Source organism: Gigantopelta aegis, chromosome 1, assembly GCF_016097555.1.
Source record: "Gigantopelta aegis isolate Gae_Host chromosome 1, Gae_host_genome, whole genome shotgun sequence".
Classification (NCBI taxonomy): domain Eukaryota; kingdom Metazoa; phylum Mollusca; class Gastropoda; order Neomphalida; family Peltospiridae; genus Gigantopelta; species Gigantopelta aegis.
This window is the reverse complement of record NC_054699.1, coordinates 27,684,213-27,697,123: the sequence shown is the minus strand read 5'-3', so window position 1 is coordinate 27,697,123 and position 12,911 is coordinate 27,684,213. Positions and strand designations below refer to the sequence as shown.

At 35.8% G+C, this 12,911-nt stretch overlaps 1 protein-coding gene across 1 annotated transcript; it reads right to left on the bottom strand.

Moving 5' to 3' along the window:
* Positions 1-4,436: 4,436 nt before the first annotated feature.
* On the bottom strand, positions 4,437-5,285 carry LOC121373503. Its single transcript, XM_041500210.1, has one exon. It carries the CDS (start codon positions 5,283-5,285, stop codon positions 4,437-4,439), a length of 849 nt encoding a protein of 282 aa, XP_041356144.1.
* Between the last annotated feature and the right edge of the window lie 7,626 nt (positions 5,286-12,911).

The window sequence follows — 12,911 nt, the reverse complement described above, 5'->3', positions numbered from 1 at the left end:
GAAACACGGATTGTCCGAAACACGGATTGTCATGTTAAAATCTGCCGACGTTGCATAGAAAAATAAATAAATTTAGCTAAATTTAGTGTATCATATTTGGATTTAATGATAACAAATTGATAAGTTTATTAATCGAAGGTCATGTACAATAATATATATTTAGATACTTAGTTCTTAGGTCTCTGTAACATGAACATACAAGCAAAACGTGATATTCATTCTCTATAGTATTCATATTACAAACTGAACAGATTCTTTGTTCTCTTGGAATATTTTCAAATCTCCCATTTTTGATATCAATATTTAAGCAGTGAAATACGAAGCTTCAATATAAAAATATTATTCAAGTAACTTTCCAAAATATAATCGTTTAAAATGACAGTACATTGATAGACGTGAGAATGTAGATAACTTCGCTAACATATTTTGTAAGTACTGGTCTCGAAGGCGTTGTTTGATTACTTGGGGAGATAAATATGACATATCCTCATTACCACAGGCTTCTATAAATCCAAGTTAATAAAGTAGAGATTGCACATATGCAGCCCTGTTCTTACAATTGGTAATGCATGTCATGTTAAATCTTAAAGATTTGTACATTTTATAAACAATAGAATTTTGGTAACAAATTTTTGTTAACCAATACAACATATTTTTTGTTTTGTTTTGACAAAACAGAGATCGGTATTCGTCCTAATTCTGCAAAAACAGCAGCATTTGGTGTTTTAGCTTTTGCATTTAAAATAGTTTTACAGTACTTAATTTCAATAGAATTTCTGCTAGCTACTATCATTCTATCAAAAACATACAATGTTGTGCTAATATTCACTGGAACAGACAAAAATAAATTATACAAAGAAAACACACTTTTCATGGTCTGTTCCGCTAACAATCTACATGCTGTTTTAAAATTACCAGTATAACTAAATGTAATACCTAAATAATTCAACATATCAACAATATCTATCACCGTGTTTTTATATTTAAAGCTAAAGTTATGGAATGATTTTCTTTTTTTAAATACACTTATTTTGCTTTTAGTGGTATTAACTTCTATTTCCCATTTATCGCAATAAGAATTCAAGTTGTCAAGCAATTTCTGTAATTCCTTTTCGGAATTTGAAAAAAATAGTGTCATCAGCATACATCTTTTATCTGCAAATGCACAGAATAGTTTGTCTTTGTTGTTAAGGGTATTTGAAATTAAACCATTTAGTAAATAAATACAATCAGTAGTATTATAACCATCTCTAAATCCAAACTGATATTCATTAAAAAGAGACTGTGCTTCACACCAGTCGTTTAATCTATTTCTAAGCAGAAGAGAAAAAACTTTTGGAAAAGCGCTCATGATAGTTATCCCTCTGTTGTTAAAACATCATTAATATTTCCCTTCTTAGGGGTGGGAATAGTGACACCGTTATCGTAAATAAATGTAAACAACCTTAATAATACAGGTGTTTTAATAGTTTTACAATCAATAAATAATTCGGCTATGAAACCATCCAACCCTACGCTTTTGTTTCGTTTTAAACACTGTATCGGCCTATATAGTTCTTCAATACAAATTGGTTCGTCAAATTCGTTATATTCAATATTTAGCTCATTTGTAATATTTTCATTAGCACTAATATTTGTATTATCATGTTTGCTATCCACCAACTCTTTAAAATATTCAACGAAATCATCCAATGTTAATGTACCATACATATGTTTCTTTGAATGCTTAGTCTTTTTCCAAAACTTTCCAGGGGAACATTTTGCTAAATTACATGAAAGTGTTTGTTCTTGTTTGTTATAAAGTAATTTGGCACGACGTTCGATGTTATTATACAAGCGTCTTTTGTGAAGCATGTCAGCTTTCTTTTATTGGTGAATTCTTCTCAGCTGCTCATCGGAAATCTGTCCTGGCTTTAACACACTCTGCATTGAACCAATCCGCTTGTTGTTTACTTTCCTGTGGATAATTACCGCTGTTGGTGTTCACGAAAGTTTTTCCAGCAACATTATAAGTCTCCTGATAAAATACACTGGTTAGTTCTGCAACACAGGTATTGATATTTAACTGATTGTTTTCTAACTGAAAGAGAAGCTGACATATAGTGTCAGCTATTGTATATAACTTTTTAAGTTCTTCCGCTTGGGAAACATCATAGCAAATTTTACATGTTACATATTCAGTTGGGAAAAATTAATGCAAGATACTGAGTTCTAAACTAAATGTAACTGGAGTGTGAGAGGAAAATTCTGTCAAGTTTTCAACCATAAAATGCTTAATATTATCTAAATTTTTAGGTGATGTTAACAAAAGATCAATTGCACAAGCACCATTTTTATGATTATGATACATAAATCTCATAATATCTTTGTCATTTCCAGCACGACCATTGGTTATTATAATATTTATTTGTTTGCATAGATTAATGAGGCGTCTACCAAATGAATTAACAGTTTTATCTTCAGAATACCTATTTGAAGGAATATCGTCCTAACTAGGCATAGTGTCTATATATTTATCTAAATGGGTAGGTACTATAAAGTCCGTTTCATTACCCGTTCTAGAATTAAAATCACCACACATATAAACTGAACCTTTTTGCGAGAAACGTGTAACATCAAGCTGTAGTTCATTAAAAAAAATCAAAATGAACAGTTTGCTTGAATATATACTCTTCAAAAAAAGAAACGCAAAAGGGTACAAATGGGTTATAACTCCGATTTTATGTTTCCTACCGGTTCATGCTTTGTGAATATAAGGTCATTGCATGTCCCAAACACATTCCCACGGTTACATTCGATAAAACGCAGCTACTGTACAATAAACTTCCAAAATGTGAATATTCGCAAAAACGCAGCCACGTGCAAACCATGTCACCACTGCACGTGCGTTGTCTGCACGTGCAACATGAACACCGACAGTATAAAAGTGCAGGGTGTTCGCTTGCCTGGCCTCTGTATCTGGCCGACAGTTGACAATCCAGGACATGCCACGTCTCAGTGAACCGCAGAGAAACAATGCCATCGGCCGACTAGACGCAGGCGAATCCAGAACGGCCGTTGCCAGGGCATTCCATGTGTCCCCAAGCACCATCTCCAGACTGTGGGACCGTTACCAGCAACATGGATCAACACGTGACCTCCCTAGATCCGGTCGACCACGGGTCACTACCCCCGGGCAGGACCGCTACATCCGGGTACGCCACCTTCGGGAACGATTGACTACTGCCACCTCCACAGCCGCAGCAATACCAGGTTTGCGCAGGATATCCGACCAGACCGTACGGAACCGCCTACGTGAGGTAGGAATTCGTGCCAGACGTCCAGTTCGAGGTGTCATCTTAACACCACAACACCGTCGACTCCGACTGCAGTGGTGCCAGATTCATCGACAATGGCCTCAACTGCGATGGAGACAGGTGTGGTTCAGTGACGAGTCCCGATTTCTGCTCCGACGTCATGATGGAAGATGTCGCGTGTATAGGCGTCGTGGTGAACGTTATGCGGCAAACTGCGTGCAGGAAGTGGACAGATTCGGCGGGGGTAGTGTCATGGTGTGGGCAGCCATCTCACACACTGGCAGAACTGACCTGGTCCACGTGCAGGGCAACCTGAATGCACAGGGCTACATTGACCAGATCCTCCGGCCACACATCGTTCCAGTTATGGCCAACGCATCTATTGAGCATCTATGGGACGAGTTGGACCGACGCCTCCGACAGCGACAACCACAGCCCCAGACCCTGCCCGAGCTGGCAGCAGCCTTGCAGGCCGAGTGGGCCACCATCCCCCGGGACGTCATCCGTACTCTGGTTGCTTCAATGGGCAGGCGGTGCCAGGCAGTTGTCAACACACGCGGAGGCCACACCCGGTATTGACTCCAGATGACCTTGACCTTGGTGGTGTGTCCTATCACTTACTCACAATGGACTAGAGTGAATTGTGAACAATCCTGCAACATTTGGTAATTATCGGACTCACCATTCAATAATTAAATCAATTCTCCAAATGTTACGACAATGTGGTTTTGCGTTTCTTCTTTTGAAGAGTATATTATGGCATACGGAATTACTTGGTGGGATATAAACAAGTGTTATAAATATATCTTTGTTTACTTTATAAAAAATTGTCTACATAATTTCAACCATAAAATGCCTCTATTATCTTGTTTCATAATAACAATTCCATGATTGTACCTTGACGTATAATAGACTGATATACCCCCACTACTACGTTTAGCATGTTTATGTTGAATTAAATTGGGGCAATGGATAGCACAATAATTATCTAGTTTTGGTGAGTCAGTTTTACCTAGCCAAGTTTCTGTTAAAAAGATGATATCATAATTAAATAAAAACGAAATAAAGTCTGGATCACACAGTTTGGTTCCGAGTCATTCACAGTTAAATAAAACAAATGACACGTTCCTCCTCGCTGTCCTAGGCATGGCATTCTGGGCCATTGTAAAGATGGCCATCCACGTAGAGCTTGTCTCCACTAAGCTTAGCGTTCCTACCAGCCTCCCTCAGTCGCTTGAACGATGGAACAAGTTTTCTGCGTTGCTCTTGGACCTCTCTAGGAAACTGTTTGCCAATTCCTATACCGCTGCCTTGCAAGTTCTTTGGTGCATTTCTTACTCTTTCAAGATCTTTCAACATACAAAACTTTGCAACAATAGGTCGAGTTGTATTTGGTCCTCTCTTTCCAAGAAGATGTACTCTGTCAAATTTGATGTGCTCAGCATTTTCCAACTTTAGTTTGTCCCGACAACGTTTTTTGACGATCTCCTCACAGTTTTCTTCCTCGCATCCAGTTAGGTTAAAAAACAGTAAACTGTCTCTCATAGAACGCATTTGTAAATCGGTTATCTGTGTTTGAAGATTCTGATTGTTAGTTGACAGTAACTTTAGTTCCTTTTCAAAACTGTCTACTTTCGAAACTTTCAATTTTATTTCATCCAAAGACTTTGAAGCAAACTCGAGACTTTTTTCTAAAGCGTCTATTGTCGTTTTCAGTAAGCAAACACGGTTTTCTATGAAAGTAATTTCTGCTGTAAGTGAGTTTAACTTGACATCAATCTCCTCTAGCGGTTTCAGTCGCGCTTCCACTTGTAGGAGCTTCCCATCTAATCGATCCAGTCTTTGAATAGTTTCATACAGCAGGTTGTTTGTTGACTGAACCGGTGGTGGAGCTATCGGCGTCTGTGGGTATTGTTGCTGTATCTGACTGGAACTCACTTCAAGGGTGATCGAGTATGAAACTTGGGGAGTTGACAACTGACCATCCATGTTCACACTTTGTCGTGTTTCCGATGGCAAGATATTCACACTTTCTGGGAAGTCTTTTCCTCTTTTCTAATTTGATCTTGCTTTCTTCATGGAATATATACGATGTACTATGGTTTATAAGCATACATTATATACATACATATGTTAAAAAATGTTTAAACCATATTATTTGTCACCATCTCAAGAGCCAAAAATATTTATGTCGACCATTCCTCACGCATGCGCAATAATATTTATAATATAATAATTATGTTCACGGACAATGACAAATGTTCACAGACAATGACAAGTGTTGTTTATACATTGACTTGTTATGTCCCACATTCCTTCCCCCTAAGATGTTGTATCAGGGATGACCAAGTCTTTGCTGACAATCGCAGACTCACGATGATGTCGTTCCATATTAGTTACACACAGAAAATCACCATACACTTTCAATACAGTGAAACCAGTTCTAAAGTATTGTTTCATAAACTTTGGACCAGTTAGTATTTTAACAGCAACACACTGACCAACAGTGAAATCACGCTTAACACCTTTACTTGATTTGTCCATGGTTAATTGTTTTCTAGTTAATTGTTTCTCTCGACAACAGCTCCATATTTCTCTTAAACCATGTTCCTCCTCCCCTTCAAGAAAGTTACTATCCTGGCCTGAAATCAGTTGGAAAACTGGACTCCATCTTCCAAACATAGCATAATATGGAGGAATACCTGTTGTTCTATTTGTCACCGCATTTTGGGCTGCTACAATTTTAGGAAGCAAAACATCTCACTGTTTTTGTTTCAGACGTTTTTAGTAATTATTTTTTTTACGTTCTATGAGCACTTTCCACAGGATTAGCTTGTGGTCTATAAATAGGTGTATAACTGCTTTCAACATTCCAGTTCTTAAGGAAACTCTTGAATTCAGAAGATGTGAACACTGAACCATTATCCATATGCATGCATTCAGGACGACCAAACAAAAACCAACAGAAAATATGATTCAATACTTTCTTTGTAGATACAGTTGTTTGTGAACTAACCGGAATCGTGAACACAAATCTTGTTAAATCGTCTTTACCCTTAACATACTCAATCTGATAATTATATTCCAAAAGTTCCAAACTCCCACTTAGGTGAATTTGAAGTTGTAATGTATATCAATTGTTTATGATCTGTTCAAATAACAAATATCCTGCCATTCAAGAATTCACGAAACTTCCGAACTGACCAAATAATTCCCAGCACCTCACGATGGATGGTTGAATAATTCCATTCCATTTTAGAAAGTTTCTTTGAACCAAACGCAATTGGATGTTCATAACCATTATTTTCTTGTAGAAGTACGCCAGCTAAACCAGTGTTGCTTGCATCAGTATGTACAATAAACGTCGGAGCATCGTCATCAAAATTAGGATGTACTAGCAATGGTTTTGATGTAATAGAAGATTTCAACTTTTCAAATGCTTGTTCTTGTTTTTCAGTCCATCCATATAACTTTTTCTCCACAAATAACTCAATGGCAATGCAATATCAGACACAATTTGAAATGGATCTTTGAAAAAATGGGCAAAGTCCTAAAAATAGACCTAGGTAATGGAAATTCACGAACTGCCTTGAACCCTTTATCTCCAGGTTGTACACCATCCCGAGAAATTTTGAAACCTAAATAGTTCACACTATCCATGAAAATATAACACTTATCTTTTCTCAGTGTTATTTCAGCTGTTTCAAAATGATTTAGCACTTCCTCAAGATATTCCGGCATAAGTTCTGGAGTAGCACTATGAACAAGAATATCATCTAAATACACAAGTATAAAAGACATGGGCAAACCAAAAAACATCATGTGCATAATTCGCTGAAATGCTAAAGGAGCTGTTTTCAAACCAAAACACATTCTAGTGAACTGGTATACACCTAACGATGTTTCAAATGCTGTTAGATTACGAGATGATTCGTCCATAGGAATCTGATTGTAAGCTGAATTCATGTCAAACACCGACAAATATTTTGAGTTTTGTAATTTCATTTACACTTCAGATGCTGTCACCAATGGAAACACTTCATCTACTAACTTTTTATTTATCCCCCCAAAATCTAAACAGAATCTGAGTGTCGAATCAGGTTTTCTCACCAAAACAATCGGAGAAATCACAGTAAATGTACTAGGTTCAACAAAGTCTGCTTTGATTAACTGCTCAACTTGCTTTTCAACAACTTGGTCCAAGTGCGGTCCATAACGACGACGACCACCACGAATCATTGACAAATCTGCGTCTGGTTTAACTGAAGCTTGTATGTGCAATTCTTGGCTTTTCCTAGGCCTGTAAACACTGAATTTTCATATGTGTTCGATATGAGATTAGCTTTACAATTATCTGTTATGCTATTACCTATGTTCCATTTCACAGTACTATCACTGGTAGGAGTTTTTCAAATTCTGTTTCATTTTTACATTCTTGAACATTTGAACATACCCCATCTGACTGACAACAATATATCTTTTTGCCTGTCGTACCCATATTTAAAATAACCAAGTTTTACCTCATCTTCAGAAACAATGGACCTACAAACATATAAACCTCTTTTGTATTCAAAGTTTTCATTTCTTTCTATTAACAAACCAGATGTCCCATTCATTTGTGATGTATCGACAGTCACGCAGCAAATTTTCTGAGATCTAGGAGGAATAATAGCTGACTTTGCAAATCTAACTGCTCCAAACACTACTTTGTTGTCTTCAGGTTTAATCAAAATATGTTCAAACTTACACATGAAATCCCAACCTAACAAAACTGAATTGTCTTCATCGGTGTCCAATACATGTAGTTTACACGGTATAACATCTTCACCCATACATACTGGAACAGACACTGTACCACATACAGGTAACTCATGCGACGCAGAACCACGTAATGTAGCTGTACTCTCTTCAAGCACAATACCACTTGGAAATGCTCGCTCTAAAGTAGATTTAGATATACAAGTAACAGATGCACCCGAATCTATCACAGCTAAACACTGAAGTTTGCGAATTACAATTTCCCTAGTTGGACAGTTTCTATTTGAAGACTGAATTTCTTTAACAGTATTTCTCGTATCTTTTTTGGTACAAACTTTTGATACATGACCCCACTGTGAAAAAATGTAACAGCATGTTTCATCCAATTATTCTGACTTCTTGAACTATCTTTATACAAAATTCATCAACAGTTTCATTAAATTACTGAGACATTTTGTGAAAATCTCCTGCTGCATTTTGCTTCTTTTTTTTCTGCGGACCTGTCAAACTCTTTGGTTTAAACAATATTTATTTGCAGATCGAATTTGGGATTGGCCAACAGGCAAGTGCCTATATTAAGGCCTTTCCCTACATTTAACAAATATACATGTTGTACATCAAGATGGCTAGAACAATATTACAATAAAGATAACACGGATAGTTGGGGGAATAGAAGAGAGGAGTGTGTAAAAGAAGAAAAAAATAAATAGCAAACAGTTAGAATGGTTAAATGGTTAATTGATCTCAAAATTCTTACTATTAATAAGAAAATTCTGAACAGATTTAAATATAGAGATATTATCTTGGACACTTAAATTTGAATCTCCAAATAGTAAAGTATGACACTTGAGATTATAGTAGTTCAGTAAATGGGTATTGCGAGCTGCAGCATATGTTGGACAAAAACATTTTTAAAAATCTGCATCTTTCACTGGATGGGCACAAATACAAGAAGGGTTATCTGTCACATGTCATACAAATTTGTGACCGTTCAAATCACTGGTACCCAAACGGAGTCGGCTATGTAGAATCTGTTGCCATCTATCACCTTTATAGACATAAGATGGATCAGAAGGGTTGTGTTTGTTCATTGTATTTTAAACAATTTTAATGAAGAAGTATTTCTAATCTCAGGCAACAGATTGTTCCATAATTTTACTGCAGAAAACAACTCAGTTCGACAAAAATATGTTTGTAGATTCTCTGCATTACGGATATGGTATTCATTACGTTCTGCGGCAGAGCGAAGTAGTTGTAAGGTTAAAAAAGTTGGTAACATGTTATTTGAAAGTGTACACATCATACAGAGTTTATGATGTTTCCTCCTTTCTTATAAAGGTATGGAACCGGTTTCTCTATGTAACAATTGGTGAGATGTTCCTCTAACAGCACCACAAATTGTACGGAGAGCATCTAATTGAAGATTTTCAAGGGTGTTTGGCTGATAGATAGTACAGTTGTCCCAGATTATGTCTGCATAGTCAAATAAGGGAAGAATAAATTATCTGTATATTTTTTCTAATGCCTTTCTAGATAATCTAAATTTGAACGAATGAAGACAATTTATCATTTTACTGGCCTTATCCACAATATCTTTTATACGACAGTCCCATTATCTAGATTTTTGAAACGTTAAACCCAAATATTTATGACCCTCAACCTCAGATATCTGAGCATTGTCTAAGAATAACCTAGGATTATCAGTGTTTACATTTTTACGACTGAAAGTCATTGTTTCAGTTTTATTAGGACTAAATTTTACTAACCATTTTTTTGTCCATCTATTGATACACTCTAAATCTGTGATTACGATTTTACAACATGCATTAGGATTTTCAAGTTATATATAGCGAGGTATCATCAGCAAACAGTCGTATATTTGAGGTGATATCACTTAAATAGCATTTATATATATCAAAACAGAATAGGACCAAGGACAGAACCTTGAGTAACACCTGCAGGGATAGTCTTGATATGAGAAAACTGGCTATGCAATACTACACGCTGTTTTCGATGGAATAGATAACTTTCAAGCCATGCTAATAATTTTCCTTTTATGCCAATCATGTGCCAATGCTTTACTTATATCACAAAATACTGCTCTAACTTCCGTTCCTTCCTCCATAGATTGACAAATAAAGTGATACAAATCCAGAAGCTGGTTTAATGTTGAATCACTGGAATAAACCCAGATTGAAATTTTGTTATAATAGTTGATATCTCAAAGAAGTATATGTTTCTTTATGTTCAAGGGGTAAATCGCGGAATACTCGTGTACACCAACCCGTGGGGAGAATAAGAGCTAAACGTCTTAGTTTTGTTTCATCATTCCATCCAAACCCCCATGCTTTAACTTTATAAATGTCATTAATGTACTGCGAAAATTGCACTTTTTTGGATCAAACAGAGATATTTTGAATTGAGAAAACTGCTTACTTTGAGTGTCTGCAACATTACCTTCCTTACTCATATTTAACGCCAATACGAATGTTATAGTCAACCAATATCGACACACGATAGCGAGTACGACACGTACACTAAGCGGCCCGACACACTTCGAAGAAACACGTGCTGACATTCAAGGTCACTGATCACAAACAAGACTTGCGAGATAATTGTTGCACTCACGACCAAAACAGTTCTGTAATAAACTTACAGCCGTTCTTGGAGCTTTTACCACCTTAACCGATGACACCAAATGTGAGCCACCATCTATATATCAGAACACAAACAACGAACAACATTAACAGAACTTTACTAAGCAGATACCATTTAACAAGTGACCAGCTGATCCACATAACTCAGAAACCATGAGACATGCGCGCGCACATAACACGATACAATAACGAATGTTCACGGACAGTGACGAGTGTCCCATATACATTGACTTGTTAAGTCCCACAATGATTGCTGAGGGATGGGAAACACATGAACCGTGGTATCATTGTTTTTGGTTAATTAATATAAACACAATAGTTACACATAGTCAGCACCTTGCAACTAAACAGATTGCCACAAACATTTAATTAATATCAATTTAATGAGATATAGGCCAAACATTTCTTTTTCATCACTACTGACTATTATTAAAACCCAGTGCTCATCCGTGGTCAAGTATGTATGGGAAGGCAGAAGTCGCCGTGAACTGGAATAGCTGAGTGATGCCACATTTGTAAATAAGCAATTAAAAAAGTATATATAAAAAATATTATGTTTCCACTGAAACCACCTTAAAATTTTAAATTACATAAAAATATTTAAAATATTCGACGTTTCGTTAGTCTAAAAACCAACATCCTCAGAAGAATAAACAAGCACAGTGCTGGGCATATAACCAGTAAGGTATCAAATAGAGAATGCCAGCTTGGAAGTTAAAAACACAAAGCTAGGTAACAAAACAGGAGCTGACCAATAGCATTAACAATAAAATTAAAGAACAAAGGGGTATAAAAAGTCTTAATTATTAAAGCCAGTAGCGCTGTACTCATTGAGGCCATTGGGGTGAACAGTATTCAGTTTATCTATCCAAATGGATTCTGCAAGGACTAACTTACCTTGATCTCTGTTAACTTGCTGTAAAATAACACAACTGTAATCATGGTGTTGTAAATTGAAGTGAGGGGCCACCTGGGGATCGTTATCTTTTTTTAAATTATATTTAATGTTATGTCTGTGACCAGAAAGTCGTTTACTGAATGTTTGAATGGTCTGTCCAACATACTGTATTTGGCAAAGTTTGCCAGTAAGGCAGTATATGACATACGATGAAGCACAGTTGAGGGTATTTCTTATTTTAAAAGTTTTATTAGTAAGCAATTAGTATATTTTAATTATATTGAATGGCACAACACAACATTTTTTGCTAATATATGTGCTATATGTGTAACCCACGAAATCTAATCTGACATTAAGACCTTAAATACAAATAATACAACCATTCAACCTGATATAAATCACAAAAATGGGTGGGTGTGAAGATGTCTTTGCCAATCATAATTTCGCATAATGGTTGTCACTATAAGTCATGAGAAATGTGTCATTAATATCAGTCATGACATTATTTAATGTTCTATTTAAAGTTAAGGATGTTTCAAACTTTGAACTGGTAAGATGTTATTTGATATATATATATATATATATATATATATATATATATATATATATATATATATATATATATATATATATATATATTGCTACCCAATTGCTACAAATCATTTGTATCACTGCAAATATGTTAGGACAGAAGTAAATACATTATGAATTATTAAGTTCAATCAATATGTACATTGTTTTCTTGGATTGATTCTGTTATCAATCATCTAAGCTGTATTGGACAATTCTTGACCTTTGACTTTGAAATGTGACCTTGAAGTTGTCAGAACAAAGAATGGATATGTGTGCATATGTTAGCAATCAAAAAAGAGCAGAAACCCGGGGTTTTTTCTTTCTAAAACAACATCAATTATTACACTTAATTATTTCACAAAATGAAAATAAAACTCAACAACGTATTTTAAAATCTGCATGTGGTGAATGTTGCGATTGCCACATCTAGCTCTGTAAGCTCAGTCATTATGTACATGATGTTCTTGGATTGAATTTAACAATTCTTAACCTTTGTCCCTGACATGTGACATGTTGTCCAGAAAAAAACTTGTCCAGAAAAAAAAAGAAGTAAATATGTTAGGGTAGACATAAATACATTATACATTATTAATTTCATTCAATATGTACCTGCTTTTGTTGGATTGATACCATTATCAAACCCCTGAAGCTGTATTTAACAATTCTGGACCTTTAACCCTGACATGTGATCTTGAACTTGGCACCTAACGTTTTTAAAATCTCCAAAGC

Excerpts from the sequence above, each read along its gene's own strand:
- LOC121373503 (XM_041500210.1), bottom strand. The coding sequence starts at position 5,285 with ATGGATGGTCAGTTGTCAACTCCCCAAGTTTCATACTCGATCACCCTT.